At 28.9% G+C, this 21,252-nt stretch overlaps 1 protein-coding gene across 1 annotated transcript; it reads right to left on the reverse strand.

Annotated features, from left to right (window-relative positions):
* Nucleotides 1-8,652: 8,652 nt before the first annotated feature.
* Nucleotides 8,653-18,110, reverse strand: LOC129964276 (zinc finger protein SNAI2-like). Its single transcript, XM_056079028.1, has 2 exons — nt 17,797-18,110; nt 8,653-13,472 (listed from the first exon to the last, which is right to left on the reverse strand). Exons 1-2 carry the CDS (start codon nt 17,954-17,956, stop codon nt 12,427-12,429), a joined length of 1,206 nt encoding a protein of 401 aa, XP_055935003.1. The 5' UTR covers nt 17,957-18,110; the 3' UTR covers nt 8,653-12,426.
* Between the last annotated feature and the right edge of the window lie 3,142 nt (nt 18,111-21,252).

The raw sequence follows: 21,252 nt of genomic DNA on the forward strand, positions 1-21,252 counted from the left end.
CACACCCAATAAAAGACCGGAATCGTTCCGCCAAAGGGATATCCGATTTTGGGGGGAATGCGGCGGAAGTCGCCTTGTCCTTTTGACATTTTTCGGAGAAAGGTTAAAATGCTGAAAAAAAATTATTTTTTTAAATCCATATAAAAAAATTTAAATAACGAGAAAGTGGAATTTTAATCTTAGACGTCCCTAATCTTTTTTAGTAAGATCATTGTTTCATTAAGCTATCATAATGTGGTATTAAATCAAATTATTTTTATTTTCTCTTTCTTTGCATCTGGCATTGAAACGTTAGTGGCCAGACAATAAAAACTATAATCATCTTTCTTGCCAATGACATTTGATTATAACTGCTGTTATAATAATTTGTTATTTTAAGACTTTTCTTAAAAATCATGTCTAGAATTTGCTAGAAATTCATCAAAAACTGCGCTCGCCGATTTGTGTTCGCGATTGATACGTTGATAAGATAACGTAAATATATTACGTTTTTGTATTACGTTTTAATGTAAATGTATTACGTCAACTTACACAAATCATTTATTATATTCTTCTCTGGTATGTATATATATATATATATATATATATTTCATTCATTAAATTTGCTTTTTTTTTCTTAATAAATTTTCTTGTTTTCTACTTTTTATGCATTCGACAATAAACATTAGAAAAATTTAACAGCTTATATGACAAGTATGCAAATGTTCCTATTATTAAATTCGAATGAATTTAAATTTTATTTTCGCTTGTTGAATCTATAAATATGTTTCAATAGATGAAATATTATTTAAATTTCTATACTAGCAAACCTTATTGATTCAACATTAAAATGACATTCATTTTATTTCAAATAACTTTTTATATAATGTATTTAAGTCTTCAGACTTTTAAATATTCTTTCATTGAATTAAAATATTCACACAACTGTAAAATTATTTCAAAAGAAAATTCAAACAATTTTTCATTTCTTAATTTTATGCACATTAGATAATAGGTTTTTACTATTTTTCGAACAGAATATATTGACAAACAGCTTCTTTGTATAACATATTAAGTTAATAATTATGTAATTTAATTAAATTCCTAAAAAACTTAAACTATTTAATGAATTGTTGTTCATAATGTTTCTCATATCCTTTCAGTTTCTTCTTATTTTTTCCGATATCTTTAACGAAAGAAATCAATGAGAAATCTATTCTATATAGAAAAAATTATAAAACAATACATCAAGACATTCTTGAAATCAAATTATTATTTAATTTAAATACATTATTTTGTGATTTATCTAATAAATCCTAAATTTAACTTTAGAACATCTTATCTGAAATCCATAACAGTGTAAATATAATTATTTGGAAAGATAAAAGAATTAGATAGAAAAATTCTATCATAATCTTTTGATACATGTGCAAAGTATTTTACACCATTTTACTTTTTAAAACCACTAATTCATAGTTTACATCTTGCCAAAGGGACAAGAGAATGACGTCAAAGATATTCTAGGTCAACGTATAATTAGCTGTTAACGGCATACGCAGTAAACGTTATCATGTGATTTTGATATTAAGTGAATTAACCTCATTCACAAATGAGTTTGATTTCTAATTTTTAGTAAATTAACATGCATGCGATTTTGGGGGGATTTGTTAAAAAATCTTTAAAATATAACAATCTCCCGTTTCTTTTCCCTGGAATTTCAAATGTGATTTTGAAAGAAACCATTTGACATAATATTGTTGAAAATAAATAAAGTTTCATCTTTTAATAATTAATGTCGGATGCTGGATTGAAAATTCATCATAGACGTTCTAACAGCTTGAAGCTGCAGACGATTTAGATGCTCATCCAGATGATCAACGAGGTAGGGTTTTTCGTGATTGTGAGCAATGATTCACTTGACTGTTTCCCCGGTGCATTTCGGGAAGGTGGTGGTCATCCGGGTGACGCTTGGATGCGCTAATTCGCCCGTTTAACGCGCCAGATGGGAACACATGCTCCTTCCGATTCGAAAATCGGTGTGGCATTAGTTCTTTTTCCGAATCATCCTGTCTGTCGCACGCCAATCAGGGGCCACCAAAAATCTGTTCTCTTCGTTAGGGTTTTGTTCGAATAAAAGGATTTGATGGCCATAGTGAATTTTTGTTTGAAAGAATATCCGAATCAAAGATTAAAAGTTCTTCTGTTCTTGAATTTTTTTTTCCATGATCCCAAATTCACCCGAAAATTTCTTTTGCAATATCAAACGATAAATTAGAAGAATACCAAACTACTAGAAGAATTTTCCATTGATGAAAAAATAAGGATAAATTTAATTTAGTAGGCACATCTAGTAAACTATTAAGTGTTTTTAATACTAAATGCATTTTTAAAAAATTTTTGATATTAATTCTGACAAATATACTAAAAAATAATGCACTCAAAATATTTTGGACACTAAAATTCCATTCCTCGAAATTAGTTGAGTTTTTAATTTGCCCTTCAATACTGAACCATTGCTTAGTCTTCATCTATATACATACAGACATAATGAAGCTACGATTAAATCTACTTGTTTTATACATTTTTTTTTTGTTTCCAATTAATTTTTGGAAAATTTCTATAGATTTTATGAATAGGTTAGATGAAGAATAAATATTCCTTTTATTTCTGGTTAGTTAATTTATCAAACAGACACAATTTCTTGTTCGCATGCAAGAAAAAAGAATTTCAATAATCAAAAATATCAAATTTTATTTGTTTCCAATTCTAATTAAAAATTAATTGAAATTTCAAACTTTTATCAATGTATAAAAACCATTTTTGCAACATCAGAAAATTCAAAAATAAGTAAATAAAATCTTCGGTAATCCATTTTTATTTCATTACTATTTATCCTCTACTTTCAATTTTTGTAAATATTTTAAAGCATTCTTTAAATCAATTCTTGTAGCAATTCAGGTGCTAAATTCATCTTTACTTGTGATGTTTTTCTGGGTTCAATTGTTTTATGTGAATTTTTTATTATTTTCAGAGGTTTTTGAGTGGAAAAAGAAATACGATGAAAGTGACAATCCTGTTGTCAGAACTTCAAGACTTTTAACCGACAAAGTGACAGATCTATTTGGTAAGAATTGAATTGCTGATTTCAATATCTTATATTTTATTAAATTTTGAATAATTTTTTGAAGTTGATACTCAATAAATCATTTTATTTATTTATTTATTTTTATTTTAAGATTTGTGTGTGAGCATGCCCTTACACCTCACTAACCATTTAAATTTTAAGTAATATTTCCACTATTGACATATCATTTGAAATGAAAAACTTAAATTCCAAATAGCCAAGCTCATATTTCCTCTGTTAATGATTAGGTCACAGCAATCTGCATGTAATTATTTGTGCTTTTTCTTAAACTTAACAAGAGTGAAGAGATGAAATCAAGGAAAAGCCACAAATGGGATGTGTATCATCCCATGCAGTACATCATTGTGGCAAATGTTTCTGTTGTAAGAGGCTTAAAATTAAGGACATAATAGTTGGACATTCTAGTTGGAATAATGGTTAAAAAATACTTGATTAATGATTGATTATTGCTATTTACACTGTCTTAGATCACATCACAACATTTTAATACCAATTATTTCTACATTAACTACTTTTATTTTTATCAAAAATTATCCTTGCTTCTCATGCTGTTCAATTTCAGGTTTTTTTTGGAAGACTTACTTGGGTTTTTTTTTCCTGCAAAAAAGAAAAGTAAGATAAAAAAACTACAATTCTACACAGTAAATTGCGATGATATTGAATATATTTTTGAGTGGGATTGTGAATATATGATGGCTTCTATATAACAGTTATAGCAACAGAAATTAAGGCTTCTATATAATAGTTAGAGCAACAGAAATTGTAAAAGCTAAATTACAGATAAACAAATTACGGTTAAAACATCGCCTTGCAATACAATCTCGAATTTAAGATTCAAATCTTTCAAAAATAAGCTACCAGCTACAACCAGCCTGTTTTCTATCCCTCAGAAGGGGTTTCACGGAGGGGGGGGAGTGCCACGCGAAATACAAGGGCAGATGCGACAAGAGGAAGGAAACAATTGGACGCATCCCTAATTACGCCAGTACCTCGCCGGAAAATGGAAGAGGGGGAAGGAAAAAATATGTTCCGTTTTCGATTACCTGCTGATTGGGCTTGTGCTCTATTGCAAAATGACCCACAGCGCGATCGAGCCTACTCTGTCTCCCTCACCCACACGTATTAATCGATTCCGTTACCACGCTTTTTCCCTCTGTAATCGGAATACCTTTTGTCCTCACCGGTTTTGGTAAACAAAGAACTTCGACTGCAAACGATCCGCGGTGCCAATGAAATGTAGGGGATGGTCGTTTGGTTTCTGCCAAAATTCCCACGGGTGGTGGGAAAGAGCGTAAAAACTACCGTGGGGGAGTTGAAAGTATTGGATCCATTTATTTAAAATGGGACATGGAACCGTTAGAGCAGCTAGGCCCTACTTTTACGGGCATGACATGCTCCCCCCCCCCCTTCTTTTTAAATGCAGTGATTTTGGGGATCCATGGAACTCCTTAGAATTAAAAATTAACCTGTTATTAATGTTAAGGAGTGTTTTTTCTAAAAGCACTATACTACTTGTTATTTTTATTCTAAAGAATGTATTTTAAATGTGTTATCAAATTTTCCAGTTAATTTATACATTCATAATTTGTATGGAAATAATTTTTTATGAAATGAATTCTTTATTTTTTTTCTGTAGAGTAAAATCTTTTTTTTTTTTTTTCGCAAAATTTATACAAATGTAGATAGGATTTTTTTAAATATCAAAATTAAGTACTGAATAGATTGCATTCATAAATACAATATACTTATTAATTATGCATTGTATTCTCTAAGTATTTCGATATAACCTGATTATTATTTCTAATTCAAAAATAATTACACACACATGTACGTAAACAAACACACATGAATCTCTTGGTATATTTTAAACTTGAAATTTTATAATGATGATTTATTAATTAAATTAGAATTCTCTTATCTTTTACCATGGGAGTCATAGTTATAACAATAAGGGGTTAAAGCGTTATGATAAGTTGAAAATCTGGCAGCCCGATCATTTTAATATCAGTATTAATGATAACGAACTTATATAAGATAAAAATTAAAATATTTAAAGGAGCTGCAGTATTAATTCAACTGAATAGGGCTTCATATTCTAAGTGTGATTAGCATTCAGAGGTCTTTAGAATTTAGGTCTTAAAATTTGATAAAATAAATGTCATTTTTCAAATTTTTAATATAAATTTGTATAATTTATATTTAAAAAAAATCAGGAAATTCTGGGAAATTTTATTTAAATCTTACATAAATATTCTATGCTTTTAAAATCGGAACAAAGGCGGCAAGAACAGAATTGTCCCAGCTATTCTGCGACGCAAAGTCATCTATATTAAAGCTTAATCTTCTAATTTTACTTACTAATGCATATATTCATATGCATTGCAGTTTCTTCCGTAGCAATACATAAATGTTGCGAAGATAAAATTGATGATGAATGTTGAATCAAGTGAAAAATCAAACAAAGAAATAAAACGAAGCCTGAGGCAAGTAAGCATATTCGAAACATCTGGCCAGAAAAAGAATCCAACTGAATTTCGCCTCTTGTTCGCAAGTTCCATTCTTCTAAAAGCAACAAAAAGGTCAGGTTGTGGCTTTCGACCGTTTTTGAAAGGCAATCGTTCTTTAAACCTTGATGACTAATTATGCTTCAATTAACAGTTCAAGAAATGAATTATTCATCGGATTTGTTGATACTATTTATTTTAAATGAAAAAGAATTAAATTACAGAGTTAATTAGAACACTATTTTACGGCTGAAGCATTTCCGTCTTCACTTTTGAGTTTCAGCTGTCAATGTAAAATAAGTTAATACTGTCTGTTTTTATCAGTAATAAATGTGCATTCTCTTTTTGTTTTTAATATACTTACCTGTACTGTTCCTACATTTTACGAGATGTCACAGTCACAAGATAAATATAATTTTATTTATCATTTTGCATTTAACTGCAGTTGTATTTCAGTTTTCTGCTTTCAGCACATATAGTGGATTCCAAAATTAAACTGGTGAAGCACTTTGAAGTGTTGAACAGGAATTTGTTATTTAGAGAGAAAAAAATCTGTATCTATTAAGAAGATAAACGTTTATAAGTTAGTATGTTATATATATATATATATATATATATATAAATATATCCTATATACGTTGTCACAGGCATTTTGAGAAAAATCCTTTAACATACTTTTTAAAGAAGTTCGTTGATTTTAGAGTTACTAAAATTGACTTTTTGAGCAATAAATACTCATTAAAAAGTTGATTTACTAAATTTTAATTTGGTTTTTAATTAAATATTAATTGAAATTTTAACATTTCTCCTAAATAAATTGCACATATATCATTACACACATACACACAAGTTTCAAATGCAAAAATTAAGCTTTTCAGTGATACAGTTTTTATTTCTACATATTTTTTTCTTTAATTTTAATAAATTCTTAAAAATATTTTTAGTATATTGTTTCATTACTTTATTCTCTGGATTTATATTCATGTGCTCTTCAATAGTACTAAATACATTTTATTGTGTACGCGTTATCTGTACAGTATATTTAAGAATAAGTACTAAAAATAAAATAAAGATAAAAGGAACAAATCTAAAACATTATCATGCTACAGTGTTATGACAAGCGATTCTAATTTCCTATAAAATCTTTATTCGAAAAATGGCATTTTAAAATGTGCAAGATTTTAAAGAGAGATAAAGCATGTTAAATATGTTTAATAGATGAATTAAGATACAGCACGTGAAAAGCGTAAACAACGGGAGAAATGAGAGTGCAGTTACAATACTTCTGCATTCTTTTGAAAAAACAAATAAAATGCTGACAAGAGAAGGAAGAAATGTTGAAAAATCTCTTAAAACACTCTACAGAGAACTTTGTTGATTCTAGAGTTACTAAATTTGACTATTCCTGAACAAAAATTTAGTATTTTTTTTTTTTTCTTTTTTTCTTTTGCGTAGCTGTTTGTTTTTTCTTTATGATCGCTTCGTTTTTATTAATTAGAATTTTTTTAAGGAGCTCACTTATGTTATCATCAGCCCATTTTAAATTTACCCTGATAAAATCATGCTCAGCAATTATTTGGATTCTTAACTTCAGAGTAAAAGTAAATAGTTTTAAACAAAATGAGAAAAGGAATCAGATAACTGAATTCCTGTAGTAGCTCGGAAGATATCTTTCAAGCATCACGTACCAAAACTGAATGTAAATGACATTAATTTCAGTAAATTGGAAACACTTTCTGTTTTTTTTTTTTTTTTTTTTTCCATGAACATAATATTTAGAGAGGCGAATATTTAAAATAAAATATTCCAATAAAATAAAATATTTCATGGTTTAATGGGTTTCATATTTTCTTTTTAGAAATACTATAAATGACACTTCAAGTATTCTTCTTAAATATTTCAATGTAATACTTTGTGGTAATAGATTTTCTTGAAATAAGTTTTTCTTTAACCCTTTCAATAAAACTTTTGCATGATTAAAATTTTAAATCTCACATAAAAATAATTTTTTCTTCGTTAATCCATTTAAAAGTAAAATTTATTTATTTTAATTGGTAATGAAGTCTGATCTCTGGGACGTATATTAGAACTGAAAAGCTTTTGAATAAAAACTTTGTTCTCAAACTTTTAATGTATCTGTAAATATGAAAGTAATATCTAATATGAAATATAGATATTACTTTATATTAATCATTATGAAAATCTTTTAGAGTTTCTAACTAATATTTCTGTATTATGAAAATCTTTTGGAGTTTCGTGTTTTCTGGATTGTGTATGTTACTCCATTTTTTTTAATCAAAAGTCATGCTAGCCTGACTATTAACAAAATTAATAAGTAAATAGTTTTTCTCTTCAATTTATTTCATAATTCTTGGAAAAAGTCACATTTCCAGGGGAAAAAATAAATAAAATTTTATAATGATTCAGTTCTCTGGTGGAAACATCATAACATGAAAAGATTTCAAGCTTGATTATTATGCGTACATTACGATTAAGAATGTGCTCTTTATTATATAAACAACGATAAGTGGGTATAAAAAAATTTGTCTAATATCATCGCAACGCTTGAATGTATGAAAACAACAACTAAATAAGTGAAAAGCGATTTTTAAAAATATATCTAAAAATATTATAGCTGAAGTATTTTAAACAGAAAGGAAAAATTTGCAGAAATAAAATTAGATCACCAAAAAAAATTTTTTTTTTAAATTTTAAAGTATTTTTTAAAGTTTTGTGCGAATTACCGAAAGAAATATTAGAATTTCGATTGATATTTATTTTTAAAAAAATTAAAACTAAAAAAAAAAATTCTTCTCTTTCGAACACTTTATCTTAGAAATAATTGTCTATCTTATTTAATAGCTCTAGGTTTAAGTATCTGCATTTTGAGCGATTTTTGTAATTGTATCTATGTTGTAATTGTATTGTTCATTTTTATAACAACAGAGACAAAAAGAAATCAAAGACAAATTTATAAAATTTAAAATATTTTATTGATGAACAATGGAAAAACGTAAACTGTGAGCAAGTGCAACGGCATCGTCGTCCATCTATATACATAAAAATGACTATTCAACATTTTCATCAAAATAATACCTGAGGCTTCAAGCACAGGATATTTATCAACTTATAACAAGCAACGTCGGTTTAACATAGATTTGCTTACAGACGGATTGACAGAGGCACAATATTTTGAAAAACGGTCCTCTTTTTGTTTTCTTTCACATTAAAGGAAGAGGCACTGAAAAAAGGCACATATGCTGTTTTTGAGGCCATAGGTTACTTTACACCATAAGGCATGTAAAGCACGAAAAAACAAAAGGCATTAAATATATAATAGTTGAAAATATATGATTGAAAACACATATTTTGTGCTAGAGAAACAAAAAAGAAAGTGATGCTTTGAATAAGAAGGTGTATTAAAAACAACATTAAAATGTCATCTGAATCATAATTCGAAGAATATTTAAATTTTTTATAAATATTAATCAAAAGATTTTTAGAAGAAAACTTTTCGTATTTGAAATTTTTTCCTCTGTCATAAATAAAATATAATTCATTAACTATATTTAATAAGAATTTCAGTTTGAAAATACAAATTTCTGTTTTTACAAGAAAAAAAATTATTCATTATTGTCATATAAATTAAATTTCACATCGAATTTCAAGATTATTAACTTTACTTTTGATCAATAAGTGACATTTGCTTTTTGAAAATATTTATTTTTGGGTATAACCCATTCAAAACGCACTATGAATTTTATTTTACAATTAATAAAAATTGAATATTACATCTTCCTTTTTTATTTCAATTTATATACCAACCATCGTGTAACTTATTCAAAGCATCATTATTCAGGTAGCTGAAAATAAACCAAAGTACATGCCCTACTTAATAATAAATTGCGTGATTTTTCAAAATAGGAAATGTGAACATTACTAGTTTTCTAATTGCTAAATTAAATGACTAAAGCATGTGACGAAGTGCTCACCATTATATTGGTGAAAGGAAGATCATGGCACGGAATTCACTTTGAAAATTGGAATATTTAGAATCTACAAACATAGTTTATATATATATATATAAAAAAAATGACGCCACACGTAACACATAGAATTGACTAGCTTATCAATAGATTATAACATCTTCACACAAACACATATTTACAAAATATATAACTTGACTTCACATTAATTTTTTAACTTCTCAAGTAAGCAATGGCACTTAAATTCACGATAAGGCATTTATATTTTTCTTTTTATAAAACTGTATACGTACTCTAATATACATATTAAAAGTAATATTGAGCTATTACTTGTATCGCAAAACCTGGAGCATTGTGCACACAGTAAAAAATAATGATATACACCAAAGAATGTTTATGTGGGGTGCTAGTTAGGACTAAAATTATTTCTCTGAATAATTGTTCCTAATTTAATTAAAGAGAAATTTCGTTACAGAAATTAACCAGCGCCGGTGCTTAATAATACCTCATAATTTTAGGAATTATAGTACATTTTCGAGTATCCGGCTTAGCTTTCTTTTATCGTAATGAAATGAGGAAGGCAAGGCGTTTATTAAGTCATCTATTAAAGACTTCAAAACTCTAAGTTTTGACTCTTATCTTAAGGTTACTTTTTCATATCTGCGTAATCATTTATCAGTGAAAAATAAATAGTTTGAGGCTTACGATTAGTAGAATTTAGAATTATGCTTACGATTTACGTTAAGATTTTGTTTACATTTTCTGCATTTAAGTTAGGCATTACAGAATTTATGTTAAAATGTGAAAAGTTTATAGCCTTTAACTTACTTTTTCTCTAATAAATTCTTGAATCATGCAGTGCAGTATATAAATTAATATAAATTACCAGTACAGAGCCCTCTGTTTTAATTCGACAAACCGCAACTGCTTCTATGATTCAATGGGCAGCGACTGCGTCCACATTGAGATAAATGGAGGGCTTGGTACTGAAGTGTGAAAAGTGAGTTTTGATATAAAATCTTTGTTTTCTAGTATTGGTGGGCAAAGAAATAGATTCGCAGAACTCTGGCCTGTCCGGTGTTTTTGTTATCCAGTCAGTCCTTCCACCACTTTAGGCCGGATACTCGGAAAAGTACTGTATTAAAATTTCCGACTTGAGGTCTTAAAAATAAAAAATAAAAAATGGCATAAAGTGCATTTTTAATGGAAAATGTCGTAAAGTATATTGTTTGCCAGCTTATAAATTTAAAATTTTGAATTCAAGGAATCGGACCGACATTAAAGAAGTCATTTTGAATTTTTGATTATTTTTAATAATGCACTTAGAAGAAAAAACAAACAGAATTGTTAAAAGAAGGTTATTTTATCAATTTAAAATAATTTTGGAACATTATCTTATACTAAATATTACATTAGAGACTAAATAGATCAAAGTAAAAACCAATAATATTTTTTTTATCAACTTAAATGGGGAATTATGGGGAATTTTTAGACTGCAAAGATCATGCTTCCATGAAGAGTTGTGAAAGTTTGTGCGCCAGGTGGTTGTTCGAGAATTTATCTGCCTAAGTTGAAAATTGATGTAGGTCAGTATGCTCGAGATGAAAGTTAGAAGAGATGAGAACAGAACCGGCACAGCTGGAGGGGAGGCTCAATTAGAGAGAAACAGTCAAAGACAACAAGTCGTTGGTTGAACCTTGAACCGCCTTAATGGAACATTCCTGTGCAACAGGTGCAAGGCTAGGTGACGCCTCCTAAGCCACAAACAACACATCAACGACCTTCCGAATCAGAAGGTAGCAGGAAAACCAGAACAGGTGGACAGGTAGCTTGGAGAGTTTAGCATTCGAAATTTAACAAGGACTTCATTAAAAGGTAGTCTTGTCGCCGGAAGGACCCAATACAACCCGAAGGATTTTTCTCTTTTCACTTCTAATACGAGTAATTAGGGTGATGAAAAATTCATCACAATGTTTACATTTCGAATTAGCATTGAAGGAAAGATAAGTAATTGGAAAATAAAATGGTTAGTAGATTAATTTTCTTTGCATTCCTTGAATGTATTAATAAAATAGATTTGATTTTTGAAATTATCTGTTTCTATTGTTAAAGAAATATTTTTCTTTTAAACTTTTAAGATAAAACGTCTTATTGAAAATAAAATTTAAATTAATTTATAAGAAAACCAAAGTCAAGTTTATAAATCTAAGAAAGCAGTGGCAGATTTATCAGTTATAAATATAAATGCAGCTTTCTGGAATGTGTTTCAAGTAGATCTAGCTAAAAGACTAGTATACTCTCATAATTTTATAAATATAAATATCATACATTCATTCAATCGTACAGCTCTCTCACAGTCTAAACTTCATTCTGATGAATCAAAATTTCTTCTGCATAAAACAATTATAATTTAATTCTTATATTCTCTATATTATATGCAGAAAAATATATTTCTAATTTACATTTTAAATATATATATATATTACATTTCTCCTCTGTTATACCTGAATTGAAGTTTTTCCTATTGAACATCAGGTACATATAGGGACAAATCTAAAAACATATAAAGAAAATCAATAAATGGATTTATAGTTTCAAACTACCACTTATTTCTTTTCAGAAAAAAAAATTCTAAATAAAATTTTATAAATAATCACTTTGTAAAATTAATTGGTTCGGATTGATTTTTTTTCTTCTCATTCATACCACTTAAATTATACAGTCTCTTTTCATTTACACGTATTGATGAACCATTTTAAAGAAGACTGTTCATTCTCACGCACATTCATTCAAAATAACAGTCAGTTATCAATTATTTGGCAGCATCTACAGGGTCAACAGAGCTCCAACTCATTGCTTCAACAGGAGGATTTTGCTGCTGAGCAGCAGCACCTGCACAGCCTCCATCCTCATGTTTCAGCAACAAGGACATCCTGGAAAAGGTTTTGCTGCAAGTCTTGCATCTGTACTTCTTGACTTCCGAATGCGTCTGAAGGTGAGCCCTGAGGTTGGATCGGTCTGCGAAGGCCCGGCTGCAGTGAGGGCAAGAGAAAGGCTTTTCACCTGTGTGAGTGCGAATATGTCCTTGCAATAACCATGGGCGAGAAAAGGCCTTGCCGCATAGTTTACACTTGCAGGGCAGAGTGTGGGTTCTAATGTGCATTTTGAGAGCACCCAAAGAAACGTAAACCTTGTCGCAGTATTTACAACTGAAAGACTTCTTGGCTTGAGTCGCACAGTGCATCAGCCTGTGCTTGGACAGTCCACTGTACGTGGAGTAGCTTTTGTTACAGTCAGGGCATTGATACCTCGTAGGATTGGCCTTTTGTGCAGCTTCACCATCCTCAGAGCTGGGACTTGGTGAGGAGGCTAGACCGGAATCTTGACCATCAGAGTACCAACCAGGGTAGACTGCGGTAGGGGACGGACTATTCGATGGATTGATCCTGTGGACGATTTCGTAACGTTCTCTGTTAGGAGAATATCGATCAGCATTGGGAGAAGTTGAACCCAAAGGCACTAGCGGTGGAGGAACCAGAGAAGTTTGGCTAGGAGGCGCATAGTGGTTACTATTGTAAGGATACAGCTCAGAAGGCCTTCCAGGATAGGCATACAATGGATAGTTATATGGCAAATAGGGGGAAATCATTTGGCGTTGCCAGTGTGGTCTGGTTGCAGCCATTTCTTCAGCTGTCTTTGGAGTAGGTTTGATTGGCTTTGGAGCGACTAGAGCTGCAGGAGGATGCTGAGACAAGTTCATATTTGGCCTTGGAGATATTGTTAACCTAGGCTCGCTGTCATTGGAATTTTCATCAAAATTCTTGGGTTTCATACTCAAGTCGTAAGGACCTTTGGCATCTGCAAAATAAAAGCAACATTTTAAATCTTCTGCAGATTAATATATTATGTATTTAATGTAACAAATATTACATTAGTTGTTTCTTATGTTGTTAATGAAGGATTTTAAAAATAGCAGAAGAGTATTTTTGGAAAAATATATATTAAACTCTTGTTCTCAATACAAAGTAAGTAATGTTTTTCTTTAATGTGACAGTGAGAGATGTATGTGCATTTCTTTATTCAACTGATATTTTTAACACCCATGAAACCTTCTATAAAAGTATATTATTATTTTATGCTCATTATAATTCCAATTCTTAATCAAAAACAATTTATTTCCCATCTAATATTGCACGAAATGAGTAACGAAGGGAAAATGCAAACCTAAAAACCAAACCACCACCTGTCGCAAAGTCATAACCTCAAGGTTGTGAGGATCTCAGTCAAGAATCAGGAGAGGAAGGTAGTAGCAAAAAAATAAAAAGTCTGCAATCCTCTCTCCAGTCTTTCCTGTGCTTTTCTGTCAGTGGAGCAGGAAGCCAAAGGGATCCCTATTTCCCACCCCGAGGTGTGGTTCATTCACTTGATCCCCCTGAGGAGTTTCCTCTGATTTTTAGACACCTTGGAACCCCATAGAGGTCATCTTTTGCAGGGAAAACCACCACAGAAGCACCTGATGTCGTCGGAAACACTGCTTCCGCTGCGACCTGAAGGAAGTTGGGAATGCGACAACAATGATACCGACGCTTTACAACCACCAGCCTTCCTTTAAATTCTCGTGCCCCCCCCCCCTCTCTCCCCTTCCCGTCTTCCGATGTCTGAAGACAAAAAAAGGAAAAAACAAGTTCTCAATACAGGTTGCTTCCCTGCCTTATTTGACAGGGGAAGAATGCCGATTGATAAATAATAGCCCAGAGCTGGCTGGTTTTCAACCATTTAAATAGATTAGTTGTGACTTTTAAAATTATTTCAATTGTAAAATTATATTTACCATAAAATCCTTTTAATTAAATTAAAATAATAAATTTAAATTAATTCAGATTTTAAAAAGTTGAATTGAAATCAGTTATATGGCAATTATTAAATTATTTTTATCTTTATTTATTTTATATCAAGATGTGAATACTAGAATAAAGATGTCCTATGAAAACTAATTCTTGTTTATATTATTGTCTAGTGCACATAATCAAAGATGATATGAATATTTTATTAAATTCCTGTTCAGTTAAGAGCATAATAAATTATGAATTAATTAATTTAATTAACTAATTGTGAAATATAAAAGTTATCTCATTTTGAGATTGCTAATATATTGCATATTCGTAATAACTTTATTAACTTCTTCCACGAATGTAAAGGCAAGAATATAAGATAATGGTCCGTTTGATAAAGGTTAGATGTATTTTCCGTTCATAAAACTTCGATACAGTTTATAATATACTGAGAAATTATTTTAAAATGAAATATTACCACTCATTATATTTGCTCGATCGTAATATGCAAATTTTTGATTATAAGAAATCATCAAAGATATATAATAGAAATTATTAAATTATTTTTAAGTGCATACTAAATAATCATGATTTTTTTTCTTTCTGTTTTCATAATGTTCGAAATAAAACGAAAGTTTAATCATTCTTTGCAAAAAAAAAAAAAAAAAAAAATCCTAACTACATTAATATAAAGCATTCGCAATGGTCTATTTTGAGTTAATTAATTTTTATTTTTGATTTACAATTCAGAATTTCTTTTACAAAAACTATTCTGCTTTTTACATGCCTATTAAAAAAATACTTCCCTTACATTAATTGTTATACAATATGAATAATAAAAGAATCTCTCAGTTCTAAGGGCTAAAAATACATGATGATGTAAATTATCCTTTACTTATTCAAAAGTCACATTAAGAATTTTTGCTAATCTACAGACAATAAATAAATTTGGTTTCAAAAGCTTTTTCAAAAATTGATTTTATTAAAAGATTTTTTTAATTGGATACTTCTCGAATTATAAAAATTTGTATCTTCGTTAATAATTTTAATCTATATTTTCTAATAAAAATAAATAAATACATTTTAGATGAAATATCAGATTTTAAATCTTATTATTTAGCAGTTTTTAATAATTAACAAAATATAAACGATGTTCAAAGCTATTATATTTTATAAATATTGTGAAATTACAATAGAAGAAAATATCCTAACATATAACTTTAAAAAAAGAATTTAATTTTAGTTGACATTTTAAATCTGGAAAAGAAATTAGTAAGTTCGTTACATTACTTTTTAGCTTAATGCATGTTGAAAATTGCACATTTTCGATTGAAATTTTCTTTTAATACACTCTCAAGAAAAAAAAATATAATAAAGTTTGAAATTTATGAATATTTTAATTATTTTGAACACAAAGAGAGAAATCATTTCACTGCATTTTCTAATCGAAATTACAAACTTAATTTTTCTAGAAGTGTTTCTTTCCTTCAAAATGATATGACAGATGACTTTTTTACAAAAATCATTTTTACAAATTTGATTATTTAACTTATAATATTGTATTCATTTACAGTATTAAAACTGCCATTATTTAACATATTCTTTGATTTTACATATAATTAAAAAATATCGAAAGACAAATTAATTTAATCTGTATAAAAGTATTTGGTCTCAAGTTAGGGTTTGAATAAAATCCAACCTCGATTTCTTTTAATTAAATATAATATTTATCCGAAAATTCCATTTATTTCCCAAGAAGATATGTCACCAATTTATTTCGAAAAATATTAATATTTTAGGAAATAATTCACTAATACCTTCTTTTCTGGAATTTGCATTAAAATAAAATTACATAATAATATGAATTTCATGTAATGTATTTTGCTTATATAGAAAATCTGTGGATTTAAACTACAATTTTCTTCTTATAAATCTTCTTCAATCTTAGAATAGAAATAACTTTGATATCACATACTGCATACGAAAATGTAATAAGCAAATTCTGGGTTACTGTGGAATCGTATGGTCTGACAACCACGGGTAACCCATAAAACAATAAACAGAAACAAATCAGGGTGGAAAAGAACAATTTTCAACTTGATAGATTGTATATTTCTGTATTTACTAAATTTTTGGGCTTATTTGAAAAAAAAAAAAAAAAAAAAGGAAAGAAAAAAGAAATAGATAGTATTTTTTCTTGTTAAAACAACTTTATTAAAATTTAGGATTAAACTTTCTTAGAATTCTCTATCATTTTTTTTTCCTTCTCTTCTTTCTATTTTGGGGGTAGCAAAAGCGGTTAGCTCCCTATACATTCTTATCTTAAAATTAATTTGCATCAATTTTATAAAACATCATATATATCAGAAATATTATCAGAATTATTAGATAACATATTATTCAATTCTAAAATATTTACTTTCAAATATACTTTATCTTGTTCTTCTTCAAATATATTCTCTTTAAGTTACTTGCTCTTATACAAATATCATTTCTAATTATTATTCTTTCTTATCTTGTTATTAAATACAAATATTTAGAAATTTTCTATATTTCCGATATCATTGAAAAGTAATAAATAGTTATTCAAAACTGAAAATGAGACCGGTTACTTTATTTTGACATATCATTCAAATTTTAGTCAACAATATCGGATATTTATTTTTATTTTATACAAATTTAATTTTATGTTAGTTCATTTTATAATTTAGTCATGAGGATTGTAAGAGAAAAGGTTTTCTCAAGTCTAATAAATAAAAATAATCATAAAGTGTTAAAAACTTATTACATAACGCGTAAATTAATAAATTTTCAATAGATATCAGAAATGCGCAATTCTGTTAAAGAAAAACTTTGCTGCTCATAAAAAATAATAAATAAAAATAATAAAATAAAAAATAATATGCAAAATCGTATTGTCATTTTTTTTTTTTTTTTTCTAAAACATAAAATGCAGAAATTTAAAAAAGGGAGAAGTAGTTTACATATTATTTCTCCTCCTGTCTTTTGTTGTTATTAAATTTGGCTATTTTAAATTTCTTCGATTAAGATTTAAAAATAACGAATTATCAAAAATGTTAGATAGCATTTTGCACCTTATGGAAAACTTAAAGACCTCAAACGTGAATTAATTAAATTTCTGATTTTTTTTTTCTTCCTTTTATAAATTAAACCTTGCTATAATTTTAAAATATGTATGTAAGCCTTGTTATACACGTATGTATATTTTCTAATTATCTAAATTATAGTACACAGAGAATAAGAGAAAAAAATTCATTTGATAGAATAGCAGGAAAAAAAAAGGTTTAAGATATTCATTCGGATAACGAGAAGTCAGAAAATGAATTTACCTGAAGTGACAACTGTGAGAGGCGCGAAACCAGATTGGTATCTCGAATTATCCATATCTTCTGTTTCGATGGAATCATCATCTGTCCAGACACTCCTGGACAGAGGTATACCACTCTTGGCACACTGCTGTTTTTTCTTAATTAGAAACGCTCGTGGCATAATGGATTCAGAGTTTACTACTGGAGAGCAATAAAATCCAAAAAGAAAGGAGAAAACGAAACTGAAAGCGTAAATCAGGCACGGCACGCGACCATTCGATTTCGGTGAGGAAAGGACACTAGTAGGATCTAGTTTTGGCTCCTCATCTAACTCTGTTCGGAAGATTTCTGAATCCCGTTCTCTCCATCCAGCTACTTTTCAAGGCTCTGAACAGGCAGGTGGACCTTTCCTCCAATAAGAGACCGAGGGGTTTTTCGGAAGTGCCCGCCTACCCCCTTTTGATCAGAAATAGGGGGGGGGGGGGTACAGTGTCATCTGGCCCCAATAAGCGTGAGCCAACAGGGGGGGAGGGAACTGCGGCGGCACGTGCGTCGGATAGACCGACCCTGTGTGTGTCGGATACAGGTGTCGTTTTGCCCTTCCTCTCCCTTCTTTTTTCTCCCTCTCGGGCACCCGTCGATGATGCGGCACCCCCCCCCCCTTTCAAACAGCTTATTACGTCTGTTTATTTTGTTTCCGAATCGCAACCAGTTTTACAACTATCTAACATTATATCTTCATAATTTACAAAAAATTCTATTAATAATTATTGGATGTACCACGCTTTTAAATTAATTTGGCACCCATCAAACTATATTGGTTATCTTTTGGAAATAAAAATTAATTTTTAATATTATAAGCAATAGGCTTATAATTCACCAAATTCGATCAAAATTATATTTTGCCAAAAAAAAAAAAAAAATACAAAGTATGTTTCATTTACTGGTTCATTTAAAATCTAAATACCTTCATTCGAACACGGGGAAATTTAAGATTTATAAGAAGAATTAAACGAATATAATCTCTGAGATTCGTATAAAATTTTTATATTTAATAAATTTAAATTAATAAAATTGCAATGCAGAATTTACAGATTGTACTACTTTAGATTAATATAAAAAATAAATTGTTTCAAAAATTATTTTCCATTCATAAAATAAAAGATCTCATTAAAACTAAAAATATATGAATATTTAATCATTATGATATCTAAAATAATCGAGTTTTCTCGATTCCAATAGATTTCACAGCCATGCATTAAATAGATTTTGATATGTAATAATCCTTCACTTTAAAATACAAAAATTCCATAATAGCGCAATTAATTTCTTACTATTTCTAAACATCTATCATGATAAAAATGGTTCTTTTCTATAAATATTGATGAAATACGTAGACAAATTTCCCAACATTAATCAGATTTCTAAATTAGTAAATGATTATATGCCCCAAGTTGGAAAAAAAGTTATTCGTATCACTTCATATTTATGTTTGCAAAAATACTTTACTGATTGATTAAATTATTTTTATCAAATAATTATACTTTAACATTAGTGACATTTCTTAAAATAATTAAACAGTCAAATTATTTAAATCACATTGGAGAAGTTATCGTTTGAAAAGCATTCATTTGAACCATCGTCTACATGCTTCGAAATTTCTTATATTCTTATAAGAATTATTTTTTATACTGCTTTAGTAAGTCATATTATAAGACTGCAATTGTAGCTTTTGATTCAACATAAAACAAACAACATAAAATTCTGATCAAGATCAGAAACCTTAGTTCCTTAAATAACTCCTTTGCAATTCGATCATTATTTTCTACTTTATTACGACGATCAAATAGTAAAACTTTTTTAACCTTTCGTAATTTCTAGTAAAAAATACAAGTCAAAATTCTCTGTAAAAGTATTAAAGCGATAACAATGAAGTAAACAGCACCGTTATTTCTTAAGTCCTTTACACATTCAACAAGTTCTTTACATCTACTGAGTATAAATTAGACAAATTTTTATTTTTGGAAGAGTATCATCACAAATTGAGAACTACCAATCTAATAGATTAGTCAAAATTAAATCATTTTAGAAAACTAATGGGGTAAATAGGGACTAGAAAACCCCTTTTTTCACGCCTCTTGCATTCCCCTTCTCCCCTCCTTCTCCAGAATCGCAGCATAGAAAACTCCACAACCGAATTGAAATAAGGGGGTCGAGAACAGCTGTAGGAAATCCTCCTAACATCCAGAGTAGAAACCCCCCGTTTGTTTTATGCCAGGACAGGAAACGAACGGTAAGAATCCGGGTAAAGCTCGCATTTCCTCAATCGGACGACCTCTCTCCCCTTCCCCTATTCACTCCTTTAACACACACCCGCCTATGGTGGTTTCGGAATTAACAAAAAAAAAAAAAAAAAAAAAAAGGAGAGAGAGAGAAAGGTAGAGATTGCGGAAAATATCACAAAGGTGATACAGCGGTTAATATATGTTCTGAATCGAAATTGCATATGCAGGATCGGAATTTTTGTAATAAATAAGTTTATGACAATGTGGTAGAATCTTCTTTCGTATGATCTTAAAATGTAAACAATAAATTAAAAAAAGTTTTTTTAAAATAACTCTTTTATCAACATACTAAAAAATAGAATATTTAGAATTTAGAATTTCCGCATTGTTCTTTATTAATATTTTTTTTATTAGTTCAAAATGAAAGTGAAAGAAACATGAATCATTGATAGGAATTTTAATTAGATTCACGATATTTTTTTTCATAAATATTTAGGATTTTTTTTTCTAATATTTATTACTCTTTATTTCCTCTTTGTATTGTTTTCAAAATATTATACTTTTGAGATTTTTGTTTTAACAATCTATCCTGCACAACATTATGAATAATTTTTATAGCACATATATCGTATAATAATCTCATCACGAGGTATACAGGTAATATGGCAGTGTATAAATTTTATCGAATTAAAATCAATCAAAAAAGCTTTGATTTAGTATTGAATCAAAATTGCCTTTTATCCGAACGGCCAAGATCTTCACTTTCTTTTTCCCAGATCTCTTTTATGAAACTCAGACAGAGGAAAATTATATAGATACTATTACTTAAATGATCGTTTGAGCCAAAAAATATGATAGCGTAGGTTGAACTATCAGATTGAATCAATTAGAAATATATACTCTGAACGTAAACATTAAAAAATCTGTTACAATATAAAATCATCAACTAATAATAAAAACGAAAGACAGCATCATCAAAATACAAAATATTAACTCTTTAAATTAAGAAATTTGCATTAAGTTTTTTAGGTTAAGATCGCTTGAGTTATATAAAATTCACAAGTATATTTATATAAAATGTTACAATTTCAGATACCTGCATTGTCATCTATTCCATTCAAAAACGATTTCATAACTTATTTAGTGTTATAAATGAACTTCAAACACTTAATGGTTAAAATAGAAAATATGT

This window comes from Argiope bruennichi, chromosome 3, assembly GCF_947563725.1.
Source record: "Argiope bruennichi chromosome 3, qqArgBrue1.1, whole genome shotgun sequence".
In the NCBI taxonomy this organism is placed as follows: domain Eukaryota; kingdom Metazoa; phylum Arthropoda; class Arachnida; order Araneae; family Araneidae; genus Argiope; species Argiope bruennichi.